This window comes from Aquarana catesbeiana, linkage group LG01, assembly GCF_042186555.1.
Source record: "Aquarana catesbeiana isolate 2022-GZ linkage group LG01, ASM4218655v1, whole genome shotgun sequence".
Taxonomy (NCBI): Eukaryota; Metazoa; Chordata; class Amphibia; order Anura; family Ranidae; genus Aquarana; species Aquarana catesbeiana.
In genome coordinates, this window is record NC_133324.1 from 290678403 (window position 1) to 290703445 (window position 25043).

Genomic DNA, 25043 nt, shown 5'->3' on the forward strand with positions numbered 1-25043 from the left:
TGGTAAGTTACATTTTTTTTTTTCTCAAAATTTTTAGAAACGTTTTCATGTAACTTTTTTTTTTTTTTTAGGGTGGCCCTTCACTTTAAAGGGGTTGTAAACATTCATGTTTTTTCACCTTAATGCATCCTATGCATTAAGGTGAAAAAAACACCTGGCAATGACCGGCCCCCCATTTTACTTACCTGAGCCCTGGAACTACACCAGACAGGGACGCACTGTCAATCTGCAGGGGGTTCTCTCTATATATATCCTGAGCATAGAACAATGGAGCAGAGAGATGCAGAAGAATGCTACATGTCTGCATTTTTGCACACCAGAGCTCTCCTGAAGTCTCTGTGGGGTTCCTTTACTAAAACTGAAGAGTTCAAAATCTGATGCAGCTCTGCATAGAAACCAATTGGCTACCAGTTTTTTTTTTTTTGTCAAAGCTTATTTAAACAAGCTGAAGTTAGAAGCTGATTGGTTACAATGCAGAGCTACACCAGATTCAGCAATTTCCACTTTTATTAAATCGACCGTGTGTTCCTCTGCTGCAGTGCAAAGAAATTAAAAAAATGTGATTTTGGGACATTTCAGTTAAGCTACTACCAAAAAAGGTGAACACTGCCTTGTGTTGTAAACCAGTTGTTCTCAACCCTGTCCTCAAGTACCCCCAACAGGCCATGTTTTAAGAATTTCTCTTAGATAAAATAGCTGTCCAAAATACCAAGCCACATACTCTGATTTAAAGCACCTGTGCAAGTTAAAGGAAAACCTGCAAACATGGCCTGTTGGGGGTATTTAAGGACAGGGTACAACCACTGTTGTAAACCACAAGACTGCCCATACTGAATAGCCAGCAGCCCACAACAGAAAAATGAGCCCTAACTATATGTCTATGAAGGCATAGAGTTGTCACCCTAGGACACGCATTCCTGCGTCAGTATTTGTCAATGCCCAGAATGCAATTTTTAATTTTTTTTTACCTTTACTGATGTGGTTGCCAGCCGGTGTTTGACGCTACACAGCATAAAAGACTACTGCCCAACTCTGCTGAGGTTTCATGGGCACATCATTGCACAGCAACATGCATACAGATGGGAAAGTCAGCCCAGGAAACCATAGTCCATAGCACGATGCAATCAAACATCAAAAAGAGTATGTTTAAAAGATGATTTAAAAACTATGTTAAATATTTAAATATAATTTTATGATTTTTGTTAAAATTTGGGGTTTAGATACTGTTTAAAGTATATCTAAAGCCCAATTGTTCTGATGGCAACTCCAAATTTTGAATTTACCCTCACTTTTATTCCGGGTGACATTGGTGATCAGGACAGTTGGAGGCTGTAAATCTCCCTTATGGCTTCTAAAAAATATGTTTTGCTATTAGTCATACTTTAACTCAGAGCTGAGCAAATCCCAGTAGCCATATAGCCAATTCTCCTTAAATATTAGGCTACTTTCACACTTGGGTGGTCTTCAGCCGCTTTAGTGCTAGAAATAGCCTCTACAAAGCACCTGAAAACTGCCTCCCATTCATTGCAGTGTGACTTTTCACACTGGGGCAGTGTGCTTGTGGGACATTACGAAAAGTCCTGCAAGCAGCATGTTTGGGAGTGCTGTATTTAGCACTCCCAAAACGCCCTGCCCATTGCAATGAATGGGCAGGGCTTCCAAAGCGCAGCAAAACAGGAGTTTTAACCTTAGCTAGTTGTCAGTGGCCCCTGGATTGGACTGACTGGCTCCTGAATTCCACAACAACATTCTACCTCTGCTTTAACTCAAAGGTGTACAATTAAAAATTCAGAATTGCCTTTATAAAATGCCTTTATAAAATGTTCTCTTAAAAATTGTCACTGGAGTTTCATTGGAATGCCCATGAAAGCGACTACTGCCTGTAGTAAACCCCTTCAATCAGCTGATACTTAACTATCAAAATGTGGTTTTTTTTTTTTTTTTTTTTTTTTTTTGTTTTTGTTTTTTTTTGACAGCACTTTCTTTTGAATCACAACTGTTTTTTATTTTTATTTATTTTTTGCTATATAATGGAAAGACTGAACATTTAAAAAAATTGTTATAAAAACATTTTCCAATCAGTAATCTTTCTTCATATTTAGGCCTAAATATGATCAGCTACATTTCTTTTGTAAAAAATAACCCAATTCAGTCTAAATTATGTAGTCTCTTCAAACGTTATCACAAACTAATGGTATGTGTATTTGAAAATTGATCAATCCTAATGTACTGTCTGCCTATATCATTTTTAGAGGCCCTAAAATGGCCGGACAGTACAATTACCCCCCAAATTACTCCTTTTTGGAAAGTAAATAGTCCAAGGTATTTAGTAAGTGGCAAGGTGATTTTGTAATTGTAATTTTTTTTGCCACTTTTTTAGGGAAATTAAGAAATTAAATAAAATTTATTTATTTTTTTTCCACCAGAGTTGTCATTTTAACCACTTCAGCCCCGGAAGGATTTACCAGAGCACTTTTTACAATTCGGCACTGCGTCGCTTTAACTGCTAAATGCGCAGTTATGCAATGCTGTACCCAAACAAAATTTGCGTCCTTTTGTTCCCACAAATAGAGCTTTCTTTTGATGGTATTTGATCACCTCTGCGGTTTTTATTTTTTGCGCTATAAACGGAAAAAGACTGAAAATTTTGAAAAAAAAAAACGATATTTTCTACTTTTTGTTATAAAAAAAAATCCAATAAACTCAATTTTAGTCATACATTTAGTCCAAAAGGTATTCAGCCACATGTCTTTGGTAAAAAAAAAAGTTAATAAGCGTATATTTATTGGTGCGCAAAAGTTATAGCGTCTACAAAGTAGGGTACATTTTCTGGAATCTACACAGCTTTTAGTTTGACTGCCTATCTCATTTCTTGAGGTGCTAAAATGGCAGGGCAGTACAACCCCCCGCTCCTCCAAAATGACCCCATTTTGGAAAGTGGACACCCCAAGGAAATTGCTGAGGGGCATGTTGAGCCCATTGAATATTAATTTTTTTTGTCCCAAGTGATTGAATAATGACAAAAAAAAAAAAAAATTTACAAAAAGTTGTCACTAAATGATATATTGCTCAAACATGCCATGGGCATATGTGGAATTACTCCCCAAAATACATTCTGCTGCTTCTCCTGAGTACGGGATACCACATGTGTGAGTCTTTTTGGGAGCCTAGCTGCATACTGGGCCCCGAAAACCAAGCACCGCCTTCAGGATTTCTAAGGGCGTACATTTTTGATTTCACTCCTCACTACCTATCACAGTTTCGAAGGCCATAAAATGCCAAGATGGCACAACCCCCCCCCCCCCCCCCCCCAAATGACCCCATTTTGAAAGTAGACACCCCAAGCTATTTGCTGAGAGGCACGGTGAGTATTTTGCAGCTCATTTGTTTTTGAAAATGAAGAAAGACAAGAAAAATGTATTTTTTTTTTTTTTTCCTTTTTTCAATTTTCAAAACTTTGTGACAAAAAGCGAGGTCTGCAAAATACTCACCATACCTCTCAGCAAATAGCTTGGGATGTCCACTTTCCAAAATGGGGTCATTTGGGGGGGTGGGGGGGGGGTTGTGCCATCTGGGCATTCCATGGCCTCTGAAACTGTGATAGGCAGTGAGGAGTGAAATAAAAAATTTACACCCTTAGACCCCTTTCACACCGAGGGCGTTTTGCAGGCGCTATAGCGTTAAAAATGGCGCCTGCAATCCGCCCTCAAACAGCTGCAGCATTGTCTCCAGTGTGAAAGTTTTTTTTTGTAACTGTAACTTTTATAATTGCAACCGGTTCCAGGTTCGGGTTTCTCAAAATGCCATGGCATCTTGGGAGACCCTGTGAAAGTGTGCCTAGTCTGTGCAATGCTGTACCCTACGCTAATACTCAACTAGTGTATGGTAGCGTTCAAAACATTCACCAATGCAAAGACCAGGCTTGTCAGGACAGGAGGGACAATAATAGCGGGTGTTGCGCCTATACCCGTGCTTGCTGCAGACACGACATCTCTTTTGGAGGGGTTCGTTGGGTAGGGGTACTCGGGAGGACATAAAGAAAATGCCTCTCATGCAGCCGACTGCATTTGGTTGGGGATGTGAATGGTACGGGTGCTGCAGAAGTGGTGGGTTCCCAATTAGGATTGGCGAATGCAGCAGGAAGGGCACTATGGACACGACGGGCCTGTGTTTGTCTTCTTCTTAGTGGCAGTGGGACACTACTTGTGCTTGCCACCTCACCAGCTTGAACTGCACCTATGGAACTCGCTACGTCACCAAGTGTTACTGCAGTGCTGGTTTATTTTATTTATTTATTTCAGGTACTTATATAGCGCTGTCAATTTACGTAGCGCTTTACATATACATTGTACATGCACATCAGTCCCTACCCTCAAGGAGCTTACAATCTAAGTCACATTCATATACTAGGGCCAATTTAGGCAGAAGTCAATTAACCTACCAGCATGTCTTTGGAGTGTGGGAAGAAACCAGAGTACCCGGAGGAAACCCACGCAGGCACAGGGAGAACATGCAAACTCCAGGCAGGTAGTGTCGGGGTTGGGATTCGAACCAGCAACCCTTCTTACTGCTAGGTGAAAGTGCTATCCACTACACCACTGTGCCGCCCTGGTTTGACTAAGACCGGGGTGTACCAGGCCGCTGGTGTTTGCCAGTTCACCAAAACACTACCAAAAAAAACTGTTAGTGATCGCAGAGATCAGGCCTGACTCTGCAAACACTGCAGTTATGTGTTTAGTAAGTGACGGTGATCGATCGATACTGCACTTGGGTGAACTGGGCTGGGCGGAGGGGCAAAACGCAGGTGCTAGCAGGTATCTGGGCTGATCCCGCTAACACTGCGTTTTTGGGAACCCTAAACTGCTGGGGACGCTAGTATAGATCTGATCGGATCAGATATTGATCCGTTCAGATACTATACCACTAAGGGAGGTGTATGGTGCGTGCGTGGGTGTTAGCGGCACTGGCGCTAACCTGACGCTGCCTGGGGCGACGCAGACCCTATCTGACCCTAAAACATAACTTATATCACCACGGGGCAATCAGGGGGCTAAACCTTTATTAGGTAGTAAACAGCGGGTGCCCTGACACTATAAAAAATGAACTAACCAGCGTCACCCGTAACAGTTATACGATGATCACTGGTGAAAGGGTTAACTAGGGGGCAATCAAGGGGTTAAAACCTTTATTAGGTAGTATATGAGGGTCCCTGGCGCTATAAAACGCTGACGGCGAACCTATATATTTACCTCCCTAACTAGCGTCACCAGTGACCCTAATGCAGCGATCAGAAAAATGATCGCTTAGTGACACTGGCGACGGGGGGTGATCAAGGGATTAAAACTTTATTGGGGGGTTAGGGGGGTACCCTAGACTAAAGGGGGCTAACACTAACTGCCCTACCACTTATAACTGTCACAAACTGACACAAATGCAGTAATCAGGAAAAAAAACTGCTATTGGTGTCACTGTGACGGGGTGATTAGGGGGTGATGGGGGGTGTAAAGTGTGCCTGGTGTGTTTTACTGTAAGTGTATGTGTTGTGCACTTACTCAGATGTCTTCTCTCCTCTGCGCCGGAACGGAAAATACCGACCCGAGGAGAGATGACATCACTTCCTCTACCGCTGTTTACTATACAGCAGCACAGGAAGATTCTCATTCGTTGGGAGCGATCACGAGGGGGTGGCCACGAATGAGTGGTATCCCCTTCAGCATGGATCGCTCCCCTGACGATGCCGACCGCCTCATGGGGGGCGCCTGCGGGAGGCAGATCACGTACCAGGTACGTAATTTTGCCTGTCCGTGCCATTCTGCCGCAGTATATCTGCGTTAGGCGGTTGGCAAGTGGTTAACAAGTTTTTATAACACACAACATGGGCATACTTGGTTACATCCCAAAAAAACTTTCCTGGCTTTTGAGAAGGGGGTTACCACATGTGAGACTTTTTTAAATCCTAACTGCAAAGCGAGGCTCAAAATACAAGAACACCTTCAGGCTTTCGAGGGGCATAGGCTACCCATCTAATTTTCCGACTGCCTATCACGTGTTTGGAGGCCCTGGAGCACCAGGACAGTGGAAACAGCCACAAAATGATCACATTTTGAAACGCAAACACCCAATGTATTTTCTTAGAGGCATAATGCATTTTTGTGTATTTTTGCAATAATTTTTTGGAAAATGTAGAAATAAAATGAAAATGTATTTTCTTTTTTTTTACACAAAGTTGTCAATAAGCGACTTCTAGCAGACAATATCGGCGCACTTAGAATTATACACCAAACACATTCTACTACTCCTCCCGAATATGACAATACCACTCGTGAGACTTTTTCAGAGCCTAACCACATAGAGGGGCCCAAAATCCAAGGACCATCTTAAGGCTTTCCAGGGGCATAAATTACACATCTAATTTTCTGCCAAACTATCACATTTTTAGAGGCCCTGGAACACCAGGTCAGTAGAAACACCCACAAAATTACCTAGTTTTGGAGAGTAAACAATCAAAGGTATTTTTAGGCGGCTCGGTGAATATTTTGAAGACTACATTTTTTTTTTGCCACAAGTTTTGGAAAATGTGGAAAGAAAATGAATTTGGGGTCTCATAAAAATGTAGTCAGGACGTGCAGATGGCACTGTATTACATGCACTTTCTCCTCTCACAGCCGATAACTGTGAGGGGAGAGACTTGATAGGCTGTAGTGTTGCAGGCTATGATTACATTGTGGCTGGGACTGGCATCTCACAAGAATGTAGTCAGCAGTAGGGCTGGGAGATTTTCCAAAAAAAAAAAACTGAGATTTTCTTTAAAAAAAAACTCGATTCACGATTCGAATCAAGTTTTTTTTTTTTGGACACCGTGCCGGTCCTGAGGAGCTGTGGGCATGAGTTTTTAGGCGAGGCCGTGGCTTCGGCCTAGTCCGCAGCGTCCGGCCTCGCGGACTAGGCCGAAGCCGCGGCCTCACCTAAAAACTTATGCCCACAGCTCCTCAGGACCGGCGCAGTGAAAAATCTAAAAAAATTGATTTGCTTAAATTTTGAATCAATTTGACCTCTCAACTCGATTCAAGATTTAAATCATTTTTTTTTTTTTTCCCCAGCCCTAGTCAGCAGGACGTGCAGATGCATCGCAGCCTGTGTTATCATTGTGATTGGCCGCAGCAATCACATGATACAGGCCAAGCACAGCAGCCCTGTATTCTGATCTGTGATTTGGGGGAGGACATGCCTCCCAGAATGGCACTTGTCTCTGTAGATATACGACTGGGTGGGAAGCAGTTCCCAGTCTGTAAACTCGTGACACGTGAATTTTCATGCCTGTAAACTCCTCCTCCAGAACTGCGCTCCTTCCCTTGCCCAGCCCAGAAAACAAATGCCTGAACTGTGATACAAGTGTTAAACCACTTGTACAAAGCTTATAAAATTGGCCAAAACAGCTAGGAATACACTCTGCTTAGTTGTGAATACTAGCTAAGATCAACTGGAAATAAGTGTTAGTTTTTTTTTTTTTTTTTTTTGGCAGTGATTATGTACATTCTCTTCTGTAAAAACATTTCCTTAATACTTTGTTTCCAATTGCTTTTTGTGGTTATGTGGTTCCTATTTGCCTGTTGTGTTGTCAGTTCTTGTTTTACCTTGGGTATTAGGGTTGTGTGTTAAAATGATACCCTCGGCCATACTGTAAAAATTTAATGCAACCGAATACAATTTTACATTATCTTTTTAAATCCCACAAATATATTTCCCATTTTTACTTGACTGTAATTGATTATGTCAAAATATAGCACATTTTCTTATTTTAATCGTTTACTACTGGACACGAGGATTTATAGACCCTGGGTTATAGGCTAATTCCTACAGGTGATTGGACACTGCAAAGCTTTCAAGGACACTGATGAATCACAGGAAGAAAGGTTTTAATCCACCAGCAGAAGGTCCCAAAACCCACCTCCAGGAGCTTCTACCTCCTCAAAATGCAAAGCACCTAAGTTCAGCCCTTCTTTTTGGTACAAATCTTGGCCAACAAAGCCCAGGATGTGTTTCAGAAAGACCTCTTTCCAATGAAGTGGTGCCCCCACCCCCAACGGCAAGGAATGTCTGTTACAGTTTGCCTCCCTCTGGGTCCCAGACCTGAGGGTTCATTCAGTGGTTTCAAAACCCTATGCCTTCACTGCTTTCTATTCCCAAATTAACCAAAAACTGCTCAAGGACAGTCAATTGCAGAATGCCCCTGTATCAGCTCTTGTCACAGGGAGTGGTCCATACCAACTGGAGTAGTCCAGTACCTCCACAAGACAGGTTCTAAGGATTCATTTCATTCCAGTACCACAGTCCAAAGGGGGCTTTCAACTTACTCTGGACTTATGCTGGCCATACACTATATACGAAAAATCAGCTGAACCCATTTTCGAAAAACGAACATTTGGCCGTGAGAGCAAACGATACTGCCATTATGTAATGACTGATAAATTGTTCAGTGGAAATAAATGAATCAGTTTTTTGTTTGTTTTTTTACATATACCTAGTGCAAACAGTTTGGACAGGAAACACATTAATCTTTCAATGTATAGTTCGTTTGGCAGAAAATTTCCAAACTTGTCCTTAGTTTTTTCGTCTCAAAAACGCCCCAGCGATTATCGATTTTGTGCACATTAACTGGCTTTAAAAAACAAACCAACTGTCTAAATGACAGAATTTCGGACGATTTTTCATATAGTGTATGGCCAGCATTAGACAAATATCTTTTTCATTAAAAAAATTTGCATGGAAACCACAAGACAGTAATTGCCTTGCGACATGGGTAATACATTGCATCTATAGATATCCAAGATGCCTAGCTACATGTTCCCATTTACCCACCTCGTCAGTGCTTTCTCCACTTTGCAGTGGCAGACAATCACTTCAGGTTTGTCACTCTGCCGTTTAGTCTATCACCTGCTCACATAGTATAAAGGTCCCTAGGAAAGGTTCTTTTCTTGCCCTTATCAGAACTTGGGGCCTCCAGGTCACAGGCTGTCTAGATGACCTCCTGAAGGATTCATGTTCCTCTAGTTGTCAGCACACATCCACAGGGCAAGTCATATGCTTCAGGCATTTGATGGAGTGATCAACTTAAAAAAAATCTGCTTTTCAGTCTACTCTTCACCTGGATTACTTGGGTCTGGTGCTGGACAAATCCCAAGCAAAGGTTTTCCTTCCAGATAGGGCTGAAACAACTAGTCGCTTAATCGATTATGAAATTAATCGATTACTATTTTCATCGATTAATCGGCCAGTAACATAATGGGGTTAAGAAAACAAACTAAAATGAGCCCTTTATAGTACAAAAAGAGCAAATAATCGCTACTGTAAATATTACTTTCACAGTTCTACAGTAAAAAAAATTGTGATTATCTGCTTTTTTTTGTACTATAAAGGGCTAATTTTAGTTTTTTAACCCCATTATGTTACTAAATGTCTTAGACCTGGTTCACATCTTTGTTTTTTGGTGCTTTTTTGCAGAAACACTCTACAGTTAATTTACATGGTTTCCTATGGGACACGTTCACATCGGTGCTTTTTTCAGCAGCTGCGTAATTAGAAAGGGTCAAGGACTCTGTTTTGCAAAAAAAAAAAAAAAAAAAAAAAGTGTTTTTTTGGTTCAATATATTTCAATGGAGAAGCTGCAGAAAAGCATGTAATGCGTTTTTTTCAGCAATTTTATGTTTTTTTTATCTGCCCAACAACAAATTGGCCAAAAAAAAAATGCAAAAACGCAAATTGCAGCAAAATCACGTGCACAAAAATTAAAACGCACAGCAAAAAGCACTGCAGAAACAGATCAAAAGCAAACTGCATAGGTGTGTACTGAGCCTTATGCTGGCCACACCGATCAATTTTCAGATGAGAATATTCAGACAAAAAATCTTTGTACATTCACTGAATGAAAGAATGTTGTTTGAAATTTTCACTTGTTTTTAACATTCTGTTTTTAAAAGCAATGTCATTTCTGAACGAAAACCACATACACTGTCTGAAAATTCCTTTGACTAAGAAGTTTTCTATTTCCAAATTTTCCTGCCACTGTGGTTGAAAATGAACGTCGATTTGACCCCACTAATAAATTAGAAAATCGAACGAACGTTCTTAAAATTACGTTTTTTTTTTAAGGAAGTCATTGTTTGTTTTTTTAAATAAAAAAATTTACCAAATTCAGCCTTTAATAGTACATACAGTATATCTCCTCTAATAGTATATGCAGTATACAGGCATACCCCTCTTTTAAGTACACAATGGGGTTTATTTACTAAAGCTGGAAAGTGCAAAATCAGGCTCAATTCTGCAAAGAAACCAATGAGCTACCAGGTTTCATTATCAAGGTTTAATTGAACAAGCTGGGGTTAGAAGCTCATTGGTTTCTATGCAGAATTGAGCCTAATTTTGCACTTTCCAGCTTTAGTAAATAAACCCCATTATGTACTTAAAAGTGGGGTATGCCTGTATATCTCTTCTGTCTGTTATTCTCAGAGTGGATTAGATATTTTGCTCCCTAACCATATAGTTGGTTATTTATATTAACCACTGCATAGAGATATTTAAGAATAAATTTGCCTTTTTTTTAAAACATTACATATTATTTAAATTATACACCACACTTTTTTAAGGTTATTAACCGATTAATCAAAACAATAATCGGCCAACTAATCGATTATGAAAATAGATTACTAAAAATTTAGTTGCAGCCCTACTTCCAGAAAAGGACATTTTCTCTCAGAGCCCATTCTTGAGAATTGATCAGAGACATCCCATGAGAGTTCTAGGCTGTATAATTTGCCCAGTTTCATTCAAGAGCTCACCAACATACTATCTCCTTTTCAACCTACCTGCGCGCCTCTCCAGTCAAGCAAGGGACTCCCTATCTTGGTGGGTTTCAAGCCCAGCCCTAACAATAGGGTGGTCTTTCCTTCCCTATCAATGGAACAGTCTTTCAGGCAGAGCAGGAGTGTTCCAGTGCCTGATGGTCCAGGAAACATGGTCACCGGTGGAATCCAAGCTGCCCATCAACATCCTGAAGATGATGGCTCTACAGCATTGGACCCCTCATTCTGCGAGTCCACCCAGTCAGGGTGCAGTAAGATAATGCCAGGGCTGCGGCCTACATCAACCATCAAGGGGTCCCCAGCCCAAGGCCGGTCATCCAGATTTGAAGGATGCAAGTCAGATAATCTCATGGATGGGAAAACTCACTGTCCAGTAATCCCTGCAGTCCACATCCCACGAGTATAAATTTGTAAAGTGGATCTTGGCTGCCACTACTTGAATCAAGAGGAATGGGCCCTTCACTCAGACATCTTCAGTTTGATGTAAAAAAATGGGGGACTCTGGATCTAGTCATCTTAACCTCCAGATTCAACAACAAACTTCCACTGTAGCCAGGACCGGGAATTCTCTAGCACTAGCCTCGGATGCCCTAATAATTCCCTGGTCCCAGCTCTCCATCCAGTGCGAATTCTGTCTCTTCTGTTTAAAAAGAGAGAGCAAAATAGATTTTAATTTCACAGATATGACCCAAAAGAACCTGGTACACTCAGACCTCTAGCAGAAGATCCCTGGCCTGTTCCCAACAGGCAAGATTTGCTTTCTCAAAGTCTTTTTTTATTTTATCCTGCTTCTCAGTCTTTGGATTTAACAGCATGGTTGTTGAAGCCAAGATCTTAAAAGGCAGAGGGGTCTCTGAGTCTGCTATTCCAACCTTGCTAAAAGTATGAAGTGCCACTTCTAGGAAGATCTACCACTGTACCTGTTAATCCTTCTTTGCCTGGTGCAACAGGCACAGACACTTCATTCCCAGAGGTTACTCTGTACCTTGCATTCTGGCCTTCCTACAATCAGGTCTTCACCAGAACATGGCCTTAAGCACTCTAAAAGAGAATGAACAAGGCTGAGACCTATCCTTACAAAGATTTCTGGCTGCACTCATTTTACTTAAAGCCCCCCTGCAGCACATTTTCTCTGTTTTGGCTTTTTCTCAGGACCTCACAAGGGACACACTTCTTCTAAATCCAGCATTATGAAATGTATTAGAAATCTGATCACCACTACAGCTTACACTCCTAAGAAAAAAATCAATGCTTTTACATGCTCAATCTGTCAGTTCAGTGGGAGTTTCCTGGGCATTTTGGCACCAGGCTTCAGTAGCCCAGCTGTGTAAGGTTGGCCAACTTGTCCTCTGTTCATACCTTCTCAAGGTTCTACCTGGTAGATGTCTAGTCTTCTGCGGATGCAGCTTTCAGCTTACATCATTTGATTTTCTCTTCATGCTGTAAGGCTATCCTATCCCCCTATTATAACCTACAGTGTACTGTATGCTCGCGGGATTATTTGAAAGGAAAACGAAAGGAAATGGCAGCACATGCACACCTAAGTGTATGTGCTGCCATTTATTATGAATCGCACCCAATTGCCCATATTCATTATAAGCAAAGAATCTGGACTGCAGTGCATCACAACACACAGATATGGATGTACAGGTCTATTATTTTCTTTTTTCTGTTGAGGCTCATTGGAGAAATCTTAGCGAAGTTGTTACGGTTTCTAGAAAAAAAACTAGTTGGAGTTAGACTAATGCTACCTAACATGGCATCTCATGTATTTAAAGAAGTATGGCTAAAGCTTTTTTGGCCATATGTCTATGGATCACAGTAATGCAGTTCATTCTGAACTCCTGTGACCCATCTTCAGGCAAAAGTGGGCTAAAGTCCAGTCAACTGGCGTTATTCAGCAGGTCCTGGCACTGGATCAATCCTGACTTTACAGCCGGAATCCACATACATGCCTGACAGCTGGCTCGGCCTCTCAGTGTGCTGCTGGGAGACGGAGCCACCTTCACCACAGCCCAGCGCTCCAGTGTGTGCCAGAAAGATGCTAAGAGCGGAGGGGAGAACTGAGTGATCATCGGTTTTCGATCGCTCAGTTCTCAGTGCAGAGACAGCGGAGGACAGATGCAGAATCAAATTGATGCTGCATCCACCTAAGATGAGGATAGTTTATTTTTTTTTTGGAAACGCCATACTTTTCTTTTAACTAGTTCAGCTTGTACCCCTTCCACCCTGTTATTCCTGGGCTCTCTCGCTCTTACCGGGAGCCCGGAACCACATTTGCTCACTTCAGGATGGAGAGAGGAGGGAGACTGAGGTACATCCCTGCCTCAATCTCCCCTGTAAACAAAGAAACTGGAAGCAATGATGATTTTGTCACTCCCGGGTTTCAAATCCTCCATTTTCTGCCTGGTACAGTCAGGGGAATATCTAACCCAGCAGATCTGTTCTCATTTAGATGCTGTGAATTAACGCACAACAAAACCTGCATGTGAGTGTGGTGGTCTTCTAATGCCAGTACTTGTACATCCGACTCACAACTAAAGATATAAACACACAGTGCCTTGCTGCCCTCTCTGGACTGGGGGTGTCCCAATAAAACTAGAAAAACACAAGAAAAGAGAGGACACACCAGTCTAGCGCATTATCCCAAAAACTATTTATTCTAAGAAAATAATCTACTCAGACTATATGATTGACAAAGCACATCAAAGTAGCGCAATAGTCCCCTCCACTCTGCATGCTCCTGAGCTTGGGAGAACATCCCTAGGATCCTCAAAGCCTTTGGGTCTGTGGAGGAGTGTGTTACCCTCGCAATCCATAAACCATTTGTATCCTAAGTGATGTCCTCCCAAGCTCAGGAGCACTCGGAGTGGACAGATTGTTTTACTTTTGTGCTTTGTCAGTAATATTGTCTGTGAGTAGATTTATTTACATTTTTTATGATAAATGTTTTTTTTGGGATAATGTGCTAGGCTGGTGCGCCCTCTTTTATGTTTTTCTAGATGTTTTGAAGGTGAGGGGGAGACATTGGGGTCTATTAGATCCCCAATGTCTCCATAATGACTACCTGTCATCTGCCCAGTGCGATCACATGGGGTTTATTAACCCTTAGGCCTCTTTCACACGGGGCGGATCAGTGATGATCCGCCCTGTGAACACCCGCTTGCTCAGTGGGGATCTCTCCGCCGATCCCCACTGAGCAGGAAGATGACAGGTCCACCGTAGTGTCCGTCGTCATCCGATCCGAAAACGGATGGAAAAGTAGGGTTTTCCTCCGTTACACTTTTCGGATCGGAGCGGGTCGGATGTCAGCGGACATGTCACCGCTGACATCCGATGCTCCATAGGGATACATGTATGTCCGTTTTTCATCCGAAAACGGGAGGATGAAAAACGGACATACAGGTCCCTCGTGTGAAAGAGGCCTTAGTGATAGCAATAAAGTAAAAATAAAGAAAAGAAAAGTTTTTAAAAAAATGCACATCCAGGGTGCGTACATGTTTGTAAACTGCGATTGCACCACACCTGTGACATATTGCTGCGAGAGTAATAATTCTAGAACAAGAGCTTCTGGCTAACTCTACGCGAATGAGCTGTAAAAGCTTTTAAAGCGTTGCCTATGGAGATTTTTGGGTACGGTAGTTTTCTGCGATATCATGGGTGCACACAATTTTAAGACTTGCCTTGTTTGGTATCTATTTACTCTACGCAACCTCATCTTTTATATTTTACTAAAAAAAATGGGTATTTGTGTGTTTTGCGTTAGAATTCGTTTTATTATATATTTTCCTGAAAGTTTGCATGAAATAAACTGTTGCAAAAATATCAAGTGACATATGAAATTGCATCTAAAATCTTTTTATTCTACAGGGCCTCTGCTTTCAGAAAATATATATTTGGGGGGTAATTGTTATTGCCAAAAAATGAAGATTCTTTCATATGTGCAAAAACAGACATTTTCATTTTGTACAGACTCCTGCTACCACCTCTGGCGCTGTCTTGTATAGTGGGAGAAATTTGTGACAAACTGGGGCAAGGTGGAGAAGGACAGGCTTTGTTTTCAACCACATAGTAACCACTGCACCGAGCTGTGTCGTGTTTTGTTAGACAGCAGCCAGCTTACAGGGCACTGTTACCTTTTGGCGTTTGTTTAAAATTCACAACTTCCAGGAACCCCTGGGATCCTCTCTCACCCCACTTGTGCCCAAATCGGGGTCCACTTACATTTATAGTACTGATGGTATACCTTTTTTGGACAAATTTCTAATGCTTTTATAAAACTAAATGGAAAAAAGTTGTATTTTCTGATTCCTTTCTTTTTTTTTTTTAGGTGTTGGGAAGAGTAGTTTACTGCTAAGGTTCGCGGATAACACTTTTTCAGGTAATTTTGTTTATTTTGTGAACACACCATTGCAGCATTAGTTTGAACATATTTGTCCTATAGTAGCCTTTGTGTGCGTTATGGCTGGGGTGGCAGGCTTATGTGCACTGTTATGAACCGCCTGTTGGCTGCGCTATACAAACCCATACTAGATTCTCCCAAATGCTCTAATTTTACAAATTTTGATTTGTTTGACCGATTAGCAAACTGGGTTTGACCACACATCTGTTTAGTGTAGAAAGAGTTAACATTTCAGTTAAAGGTTACATTCACCCTTTCCAGAACTTGGCCCATGCAGTCAGAGGACCCCAGTAGCTATTAAAATCTGTTCAGCTTTGTACAACGTTCATTACTTTTATTGTAAGTCCAATGGGTACCCCTGAAAGCCCGGCAGAAAATTTCCGACTTAGCATACCTCACATCCTTAGTTTTTAGGACATGAAAAACATCTTTCCTTTTTTTCACTCCTTTTAAAGAGGTAGTAACCCTAGAAAAAAAAAAAGATTCTGGTCCTTTAAAGCATGTTAAACCGCATAGTGCTTGTGCAGTGTCATAGGTGTACTGATCCATGATATCGTGGTCAGTTTACATTCCTCCGTCATTCCGTTGTGTTAGTCTCTCCCTCTCCCCTTCCCTGCCTGCCACTTCCTAGTGTGTGAGCCAACCGACAAACCCTCCCCTCCTGCTGCTTTTACGTTTGGCAGTAAACTTAGCGATTACAATTACTGCCAGCCCCTCTGTTAGAACAAGATACTACACAGTGTATGATTTTTTTATTTTTCAACTAAATACCTCATTTCACATTGCCGATGTGCGGTCACGTGACTGCCCGGATGAGGTCAGAGGGGAAACTCAGCCCCTTCTACTTTAGTGCTTGGATTGGGAAATGAGAGCGGTGTGCAGTCACGTGGCTGCACATCGGCGATATAAAAAAACTGAAAGAAAAAAACACTGTGTAGTATAGCTTGTTTTAGCCAAGGGGCTGGCAGTAACTGCACAGACTTTAAAATAACTTTAATGCAGGGAGTGCATGTCCTAACAACAAAGCAGGACGTGGGAAATGCTAACTGGGAGTTTTTTTGTCAGGCTTCCAGTGGGGTCCAAAAGGAAATGAATGAACGTTGTGCAAAGCAACACAGCTGAATGTCGCCTTTAAAATATGTAATTGTGAACTCCATTGCCTTTGAAAGGAAAATGTGTAATCCTGTTGAGAAAGTTTTTTAATCCAGACTGGATACTATACAAAGTCCTGACCACTTCTCTCCATTGCTATTGGGTAGTGAAGACACATTGGATCATTCAATGTTGTGCTCTCTAAGGGCTCTTTCACATGGAGCGGATCAGTGATGATCCGCCCCGTGAACATCCGCTTGCTCAGCGGGGATAGCTCCGCCGATCCCCGTTGAGCAGGAAAATGACAAGTCCGTCGCTGCACAGTGTGCAGCGATGGACCTGTCAGAGCGCCGCTCTCCCCTATGGGGGATCGGGTGATGATGGACCGTAGAGTCCTTCGTCATCCAATCCGAAAACGGATGGAAAAGTAGGTTTTTCCTCCGTTACACTTTTTCGGATCAGAGCGGGTCGGATGTCAGCGGACATGTCTCCGCTGACATCCGACGCTCCATAGACCTCCATGGAGTGTCCGTACAGGTCCGCATAAAAAACTGACAGGCAGACCTCAACGGACAGTCTGTGTGAAAGAGGCCTAACACTGGCAAACTTCATTCCCAGCATTGTGCAATGTAATACAGCCTGCCCCTTCCTCTGTCAGTCCTGATGTGCAGGGGATTACTGGAGACTCACCTAGACAGGTTGTCATATTTTCAAGTGCATTTTTAGTATAACTGGAGGTGTTTTAAATCTGACTACGTTTGCACTTTAACTCTAGTTATTTGTCATTTTTATAGAGAAATTATTACACATTTGCTTTCAATACTAAAGACAGCTGGTCTGCTGGTTATCACTGGCAAGGTTCCTGGCAAAGGAACCTAATTTGAAAACTGTTGCTGTCCAGGGTTTTCCTAACTGAAAACATTTTATTATTTAACACCCTTCCCCTCAGTACTCATCCTAAACTTCTTTCCTTTAACAATTAAAGTGGTATTTCAGACAGACACAATGTGCTTAAGCTGATAACACACATACAATTCTAATTTCTCATGTCTTTATTGAACCCCATTAAACATTCACAGCTGTGGAGGTAAAAGTAAGTATACTCTTGTAGTTAATATCTGGTTGAACCTCCTTTGGCAGGAAATAACTTCAAGCAAGCGCTTTTGGTAGCTCCAAACCAGACATGCACAATGTTCAGTAGGAATTTTTGACCATTCCACTTTACAAAATGGATTCAGTTCAGACACATTTGTAGGTGTCTGGTGTGAAAGACATCTCAAGGTCATTCCACCCCATTTTTATGGGGTAAAGGTCTGGGCTCTGACTTGACCACTCTAAAGGGCTCATTTTCTGAATCCAGCCTGCGGTACATTTACAGTGCCTTGAAAAAGTATTCATACCACTTGAAATTTGCTAATTTTTGTCATGTTACAACCAAAACGTAAATGTATTTTATTGGGATTTTATGTGATAGACCAACACAAAGTGGCACATAATTGTGAGTGGAAGGAAAATGATAAATGGTTTTCAATTTTGTTTTACAAATATCGGAAAATTGTGGCATGCATTTGTATTCAGCCCCCCTGAGTCAATACTTTGTAGAACCACCTTTCGCTGCAGTTACAGCTGCAAGTCTTTTTGGGTATGTCACTACCAGCTTTGCACATCTAGAGTGAAATTTTTGCCCATTCTTTGCAAAATAGCTCAAGCTCTGTCAGATTGGATGGAGAGCATTTGTGAAGAGCAATTTTCAAGTCTTGCCACAGATTCTCAACTGGATTTAGGTCTGGACTTTGACTGGGCCATTTTAACACATGAATATGCTTTGATCTAAACCATTCCATTGTAGCTCTGGCTGTATGTTTAGGGTCGTTGTCCTGCTGGAAGGTGAACCTTCGCCCCAGACTCTAGTCTTTTGCAGACTCTAACAGGTGTTCTTCTAAGATTGCCTTGTATTTGGCTCCATCCATCTTCCCGTCAACTCTGACCAGCTTCCCTGTCCCTGCTGAAGAAAAGCATCCCCACAACATGATGCCACCACCATGTTTCATGGCGGGCATGGTTTGCAGGGTGATGTGCAGTGTTTACTTTTCCACCACACATAGCATTTTGCTTTTAGGCTAAAAAGTTAAATTTTGGTCTCATCTGACTAGAGCACCTTCTTCACATGCTTGCTGTGTCCTCCACATGGCGTTGGCTTCTTGCAAACTGCAAATGGGACTTCTTATGGCATGCTTTCTTCTTGCCACTCTTGCATAAAGGCCAGATTTGTGGAGTGCACGACTAATAGTTGTCCTGTGAACATATTCTCTCACCTGAGCTGTGGATCTCTGCAGCTCCTCCGGAGTTACCATGGATCTCTTGGCTGCTTCTCTGAATAATGATCTTGCCTGGCCTGTCAGTTTAGTTGGACGGCCACGTCTTGGTAGGTTTGCAGTTTGCAATTTACTAATTAGGTGACTTCTGAAGGCAGTTGGTTCCACTAGTTTTTAGTAAGGCATATCATAGTAAAGGGGGCTGAATACAAATGCATGCCACACTTTTCAGATATTCAATTTGTAAAAAAAAAAATTGAAAACCATTTATCATTTTCCTTCCACTTCACAATTTATGTGCCACTTTGTGTTGGTCTATCTCATAAAATCCCAATAAAATACATTTACGTTTTAGGTTGTAACATCACAAAATGTGAAAAATTTCAAGGGATATGAATACTTTTTTAAAGCCACTGTACGATGCTTAGGGTCTAGGGTCACTGTCCTGCTGCATTACCCAACTTTTGCTAACCTTGAGCTGGCGGAGAGACACTCTAAAATTATCCTGTAGAATATTTTGTTAAACTTGGGAATTCATTTTCCCCTCGATAAGAACAAGTGGTCCAGGCAGCGAAGCAAGGCCAATACATGATGTTCCCTCTACCATACTTTTTTTTTTTTTTTAATTCTTTTTATTGAAATTTTAGTTTACATACAAAAAAAGAGGACATGCCAACATAGCATAACCTCTAACACACTGAGGCCTCGCAGGGCCCTTAACAATCCCCCTCCCCAAACTTATTCCCCCCCACCCCCCTGTCACAGCTCATATCGCAAACCAGGATATTATTACCTCATTACCATTCAAATGTCCCCGGCTTACTCAGTCATATAGTCCCCATTAATGACTTCTCCAATATATAACATTCCGACCTTAGAAACATTATTCAATCGTTCTCCACTATAGTGTTCATTATATTGTGCCCTCTTAATTGCATATCAGGATAACTTATTTGTGTTTTAGTTACTCAAATCAGTGTGATTCAACCCACTGTAGTGTTTGACTCATACCACACTTTGTCAAATTTTTTTGTACAACCCCTCGCTTCATAAGTATATTTATAATAGGGTATCATTGCATTCACCAGACCCTTCCAAAAATTTATATCAGGGGCCTTAGTATTTTTCCATCTAAGCAAAATGGCTTTTTTCCCATAAAATAATAGGATAGTTGCGCTCTTCTTGGAACCACTTCTTCAACAAGTCCCAGTAGGCATACTCTAATTGTCTTTGGAATAGGTACTGTTAAGAGATCCGATATACAAGCCGTGACCTCCGTCCAGAAATCTTGGATGTGCGGGCAAAGCCAGAATATGTGCTCGGCATTGGCTGGAGATGCGGAGCATCTCCAACACTCTGCTGATGTGTTACCATATATTTTAGCCAACCTAGCCGGTGTGTAATAACTCCTGTGCAAAAATTTTAATTGTATTAGTCTGTCTCTAGCTGAGACCAGGTGCTTAAATGGTTGAATCCAAAGGTCATCCCAATCCTCTCCCTGAAGGTCCGGAACCTCCATTTCCCATTTGCTTCTGCAGTTCGTGATTGCTGTAGGCGTTTTTTTAAAGAGTTCCTTATACGTCACCGAGAGAACTTTTTTCAAGTCCTCTGCTGACAGCAAAGATTCAAGAGTCGATGGCAGTGATTCCACTCTTGTCTCTTTAAATTGTTCCTGAAAAGTGTGCCGAATCTGAAAGAATCGGAATAGATAAGAGTTGGGCAGTTCATGTCTCGCCTGCATTTGAGAGAAGGTCAGAAGATCCCCGAACAAAGTAATGTCTTTGAGCGTCTTGACGCCCTTGACTGCCCATACCCCAGGGTCTGGAATATTATAAAAGTGAGGTAACTTGTGATTCATCCAAATTGGTGATGATGGGGAGAGTCCAGCATAACTTGGGGACGCTAATTTCACTGCTAGTTCCCAAGCCCTGATAGTCACTTTCATAGTTTCTCTCAGAGGGAGGTCAGACTTGGTGCCTCGAAACAACGCCAGTCATAAGCTTTCATAAGAACCCAACTGAGCCGCCTCCAGCACTGTAGCAGCATCTCCCTCTACCATACTTCACCATTGGGATGATGTTTTGATGTTGGTAAGCTGTGCTCTTTTTGTGTCATACATAGTGCTTGGTATTCTTCCTGCACAATTCAACTTTTGTTATCAGTTCACAAAACATTTTTCCTGTATTGCTGTGGCTTGTCAAGGTGCTCTTGGGCAAACTTCAGGCACACAGCAATATTTTTCTTTTTTTTTTTTTTGGGAGAGCATGACTTCCTCCGTGGGGTTCTGCCATGGACACCCTGCCTATTCAAAGACTTACATATGGTAGACTCATGAACAGGGATGTTTGCCAATTCCAGTGATATCTTCAAGCTTTTAGCTCTTTACTCATGGGTTCTTCTTTACCTCATTGAGGATTCTGCATTGTGCCTTGGGAGTGATCTTGGCTGGGTACCCACTTTTAGGAAATATAATCACACTACTAAACTGTCTCCATTTATAGACCATTTGTCTAACTGTTGACTGGATGCCTAAACACTTTGAGATTGCTTTGTATTCCTTTCCAGCCTTCTGCAGATCAGCTACTCTTAATAGTAAGTCTTTAGAGAGCTTCTTTTTGCAGGGCATAATTCAGATCAGCGGATGCTTCTTATGAACGGCAATCTTAAAGTGTTTGTCTTTCTCACTCAAAATGGCTCTAAACCACACCTTCAAACATACTTTTTCCTCCAGCACAGTGAATGTTTAATGGGGGTGTACAATAAAGACACGAATAATTAGGATTGTGTGTTATAACCTTAAAGTGTTACTAAATCCAGGGCCCTGCATTCACTATATCTGGTCTCCCACAGTACACAGTAATGCAATTTTTTTTTTTTTTTTTTAGTAAATATAAGCTGCTAAATACCTTTTCTCATCAGCAGTATATATCAGTCTTGTGACTTCTTTCAGTGTCCGGCCGAGCACTGGTTAAAGCTTGTAGGAGTTTTCCTTTTCCTCTGACTGTCTTATGAGATTGCATGACTCCTGACCTATCTGAACAATGCCAATTGGCCTTGTACTGATCACATGCACCCTCCCAAGAAAAAAAAAAAAAAAAATCTCTAGCAATACACACCAAACTGAACATGTGCAGAGTGCCACCAAGGCTCTGTGCTATCAGCAGATGGATTGGGGACAGTAAAAGATGGGGAGGATCAGAGAAGACAGGATCAAACAGCTTTTTTACATAATGTGTAGAATTACCCCTTAGGTTCCACAGTGAGTATAACAACAAGTAGAGCTGCAGATTAATCGTTAAAGAATCCAGATTGCGATTTTATCCCCCTCGCAATCTTAACACAGCATTTTCACAGAAAAAAAACAGGCAGCCTGCCAAGTTTATCACAACATCGTTTAGGTGGAGATCAAAGTTTAGATCAAAGGAATGAACTTCGGTCTGTAAATTAGGTCAGTTTAACCACCTAAAGACTAAACCTTTTTCTGAGACTTGTTGCTTACAAGTTAAAATCAGTATTTTTTGCTAGAAAATTACTTAGAACGCCCCAAAAAAATAAATATATATATGTGTGTGTGTATGTATATTTATATTTTTTAGCAGAGACCCTAGAGAATAAATTGGCGGTTGTTGCAATATTTGATGTCACCGTATTTGCCCTGCTTTTTTTTTTTTTTGGCAAAAATATATACTTTAATGAATTAATACAACCTTTTCTTAAAAACAATTTTTTTGTATAATGTGAAAGATGTTGCGTCGCGAGAATCGTGATCTTTATTCTAGGCAAAAAAATTGTGATTCTCATTTTGGCCAGATTCTTGCAGCTCTAATAAAAAAGCATGCTTTACTGCATATACAGACTGATTTTACTGTTGTAGGTTTAGTAACACTTTAGGCCTCTTTCACACGAACGATCCGTTCAGGTCTGCCTGTCAGTTTTTTAGGCGGACCTGAACGGACCCTCCATAGACCTCTATGGAGCGTCGGATGTCAGCGGTGACATGTCGGCTGACATCCAACCCGCTCCGACTTGAAAAAGTGTAACGGAGGAAAAACCTACTTTTCCATCCGTTATCGGATTGGGTGACGACGGACTCTACGGTCCATCTTCATCCGATCCCCCATAGGGGAGAGCGGCGCTCCGACAGGTCCGTTGCTGCACAGTGTGCAGCGACGGACCTGTCATCTGCCTGCTCAGGGGGGATCGACGGAGCGATCCCCCGCTGAGCAGAGCATGCTTCGTACACGTCCGTGTGAAAGAGCCCTTAAGCTTATTGTGTTTGTCTGTTGTTGTGACTTAGGTGAGGTTCAGATTACATTTTATGCAAAATTACTGCAGAACACCAGTTAATTCCAATGGGTTCCCATTCTTTTTCTTGCCACTGTGTATACTGATTAATACAATTACTGTATTTAGGTAGGGGCAGCACTAGGGGACAGTCAAGTGCGCTTACATGCATATGTGCTGACTAGGAGAAAACAGCAGAAATGACTAATTTAAGGGTGGTCTAGTATCTCTGTAGTAGGTAGGTCAGTTCACCATCCTAGCTATGGGCAGCACTTCAACAAGAAAGCCTGCAGAGGAAAGGTAAATGATCCCCGAGCTGCTATAGCCATATAGTTGCATAATCATTGAATCAGTGGCAGCGAAAGGATTAAAACGCCTTCCTTTTTTTTTTGTTTTTTTTTTTTTTTTTTTGCGTGTGAGAGTTAAGAACTTTTGTCAGTCTTGGTTCTTATTGGACTGATGCTTATTACTTCCTGTGCAGTTACCAGGAATTATGGGGAAATTTCTGTCCAGAGATGCTGATCCGACCCTGTACACATATAACCAATTGTGGTGTCTGTCAGCCTGTTATTGTTTTATGCAGGCTGCTACCAGGCGCAGAACTACACTGTAGTGTGTTGATGTGTAGTCCTCATCACCCATTTAAATAAACCTTTAATTGTATATATACAGCTAGCAAATTGAGACTTGCCGTAAAATATTTTAAACCATTTCAATTAAGTTTTAACATTTTCTATAATTGAGTCCTATGCAATGCCTTCCTTCTGTCAGCAAATTGCTCCAAAAAAGTCCTAAAAAAACAGAATTCACATCTGATATGAATGGCCATTCAAATCTGATCACAATAAAATACAAAATCAATTTGTACAAGTTACGCACTTAAGAATGTTACCTTTTTTCCTTTTATAGGCAGCTACATCACAACAATTGGAGTTGATTTTAAAATCAGAACAGTGGAAATCAATGGGGAGAAAGTGAAACTGCAGATTTGGGACACTGCCGGGCAGGAGAGATTTCGGACAATAACATCAACGTAAGAATGCACAGGAAGCAATATGTCCGGGTATTGTGTGGTGTTAGTGAGATGCTGCTGTTCTGTACGGGAAATGACACACTTCAAAAAGATGCTAGTTTTAGCTCCGTTCACACATTCTGTTTTTGTCTCTTCCACTGTGAAAAGTCACATGTAATTTATTTGTGTATGGTTAATAAACCACATTAATGTTTCATTTAGGCATGGTTGGTATTTAAATTGCATGAGAATTGTGTAACTATCAGTTTTAAATTTGAGAATATTTTAGTAATATGTGTGCCTTAAAGTGATTGTAAAGACATAACTTTTTTTCAAACAAGTTATACTTAACTGCTTTGTACAATAATTTTGCACAAAGCAGCCCCAATCCTCCTCTTCTTGGGTCCCGCACTGGTGCTCCAGGCTTTTAACCCATGGCAAGTGCCCCCATAGCAAGCCACTTGCTATAGGGGGCACTCGTGCATTTTTACTCCCAAGCCAGCCACGTGTTTCCATAAGACACACACAGCATGGCTCGACCCCCGACTCCCACTCCTTCCTCACTGGCTGTGATTGGCAGCAGTGGGAGCCAATGGCTCCCTGCTGCTCTGTCTGAGGAGGGTGAGAGCGGAGAGAGCCTCTGTTCTTGTGCACATCGCTGGATTGATGTGGGGCTCAGGTAGGTATAAGGGGGGAGCTGCACAGAGAAGGTTTTTTACCTTAATGCAGAGAATGCATTAAGGTAAAAAACCTTCCGCTTTTTACAACCACTTTAAAGTGTATAATACATGTACTATCAGCATGCTGCCCTAATAACTGGCGTGCCCTTTGAAATCTGAATGTTTAATTAACTGCTGGCTCTAAGCAACAAGACAGATGATATTTAAAACGGTTTTATAAACCAGTCCTTCCTTTCTGCTAAGCTAGCTAGTGCTACATGTTTTCAGCATTTGCATATCTTGCCCCTTGTCCTTAGTTCTGTGATATAAATGCCTTTTGCTTTTCCTTTGATTTAAATTCTGTGTCCTTCATACTAAAGCACATCTTTAGCTTCCGTGTTGTCTTTGGTAAATAGCCTG

The 25043-nt window shown here is 41.5% G+C and overlaps 1 protein-coding gene across 1 annotated transcript in view; it reads left to right on the plus strand.

Moving 5' to 3' along the window:
• RAB35 (RAB35, member RAS oncogene family) overlaps positions 1–25043 on the plus strand; it is a 51524-nt gene that overhangs the window by 9821 nt on the left and 16660 nt on the right. Inside the window, exons 2-3 of the mRNA XM_073629321.1 lie at positions 15190–15240; positions 23862–23985. Coding sequence (XP_073485422.1) covers positions 15190–15240; positions 23862–23985 — 175 coding nt within the window. The remainder of the gene's footprint in view (positions 1–15189; positions 15241–23861; positions 23986–25043) is intronic.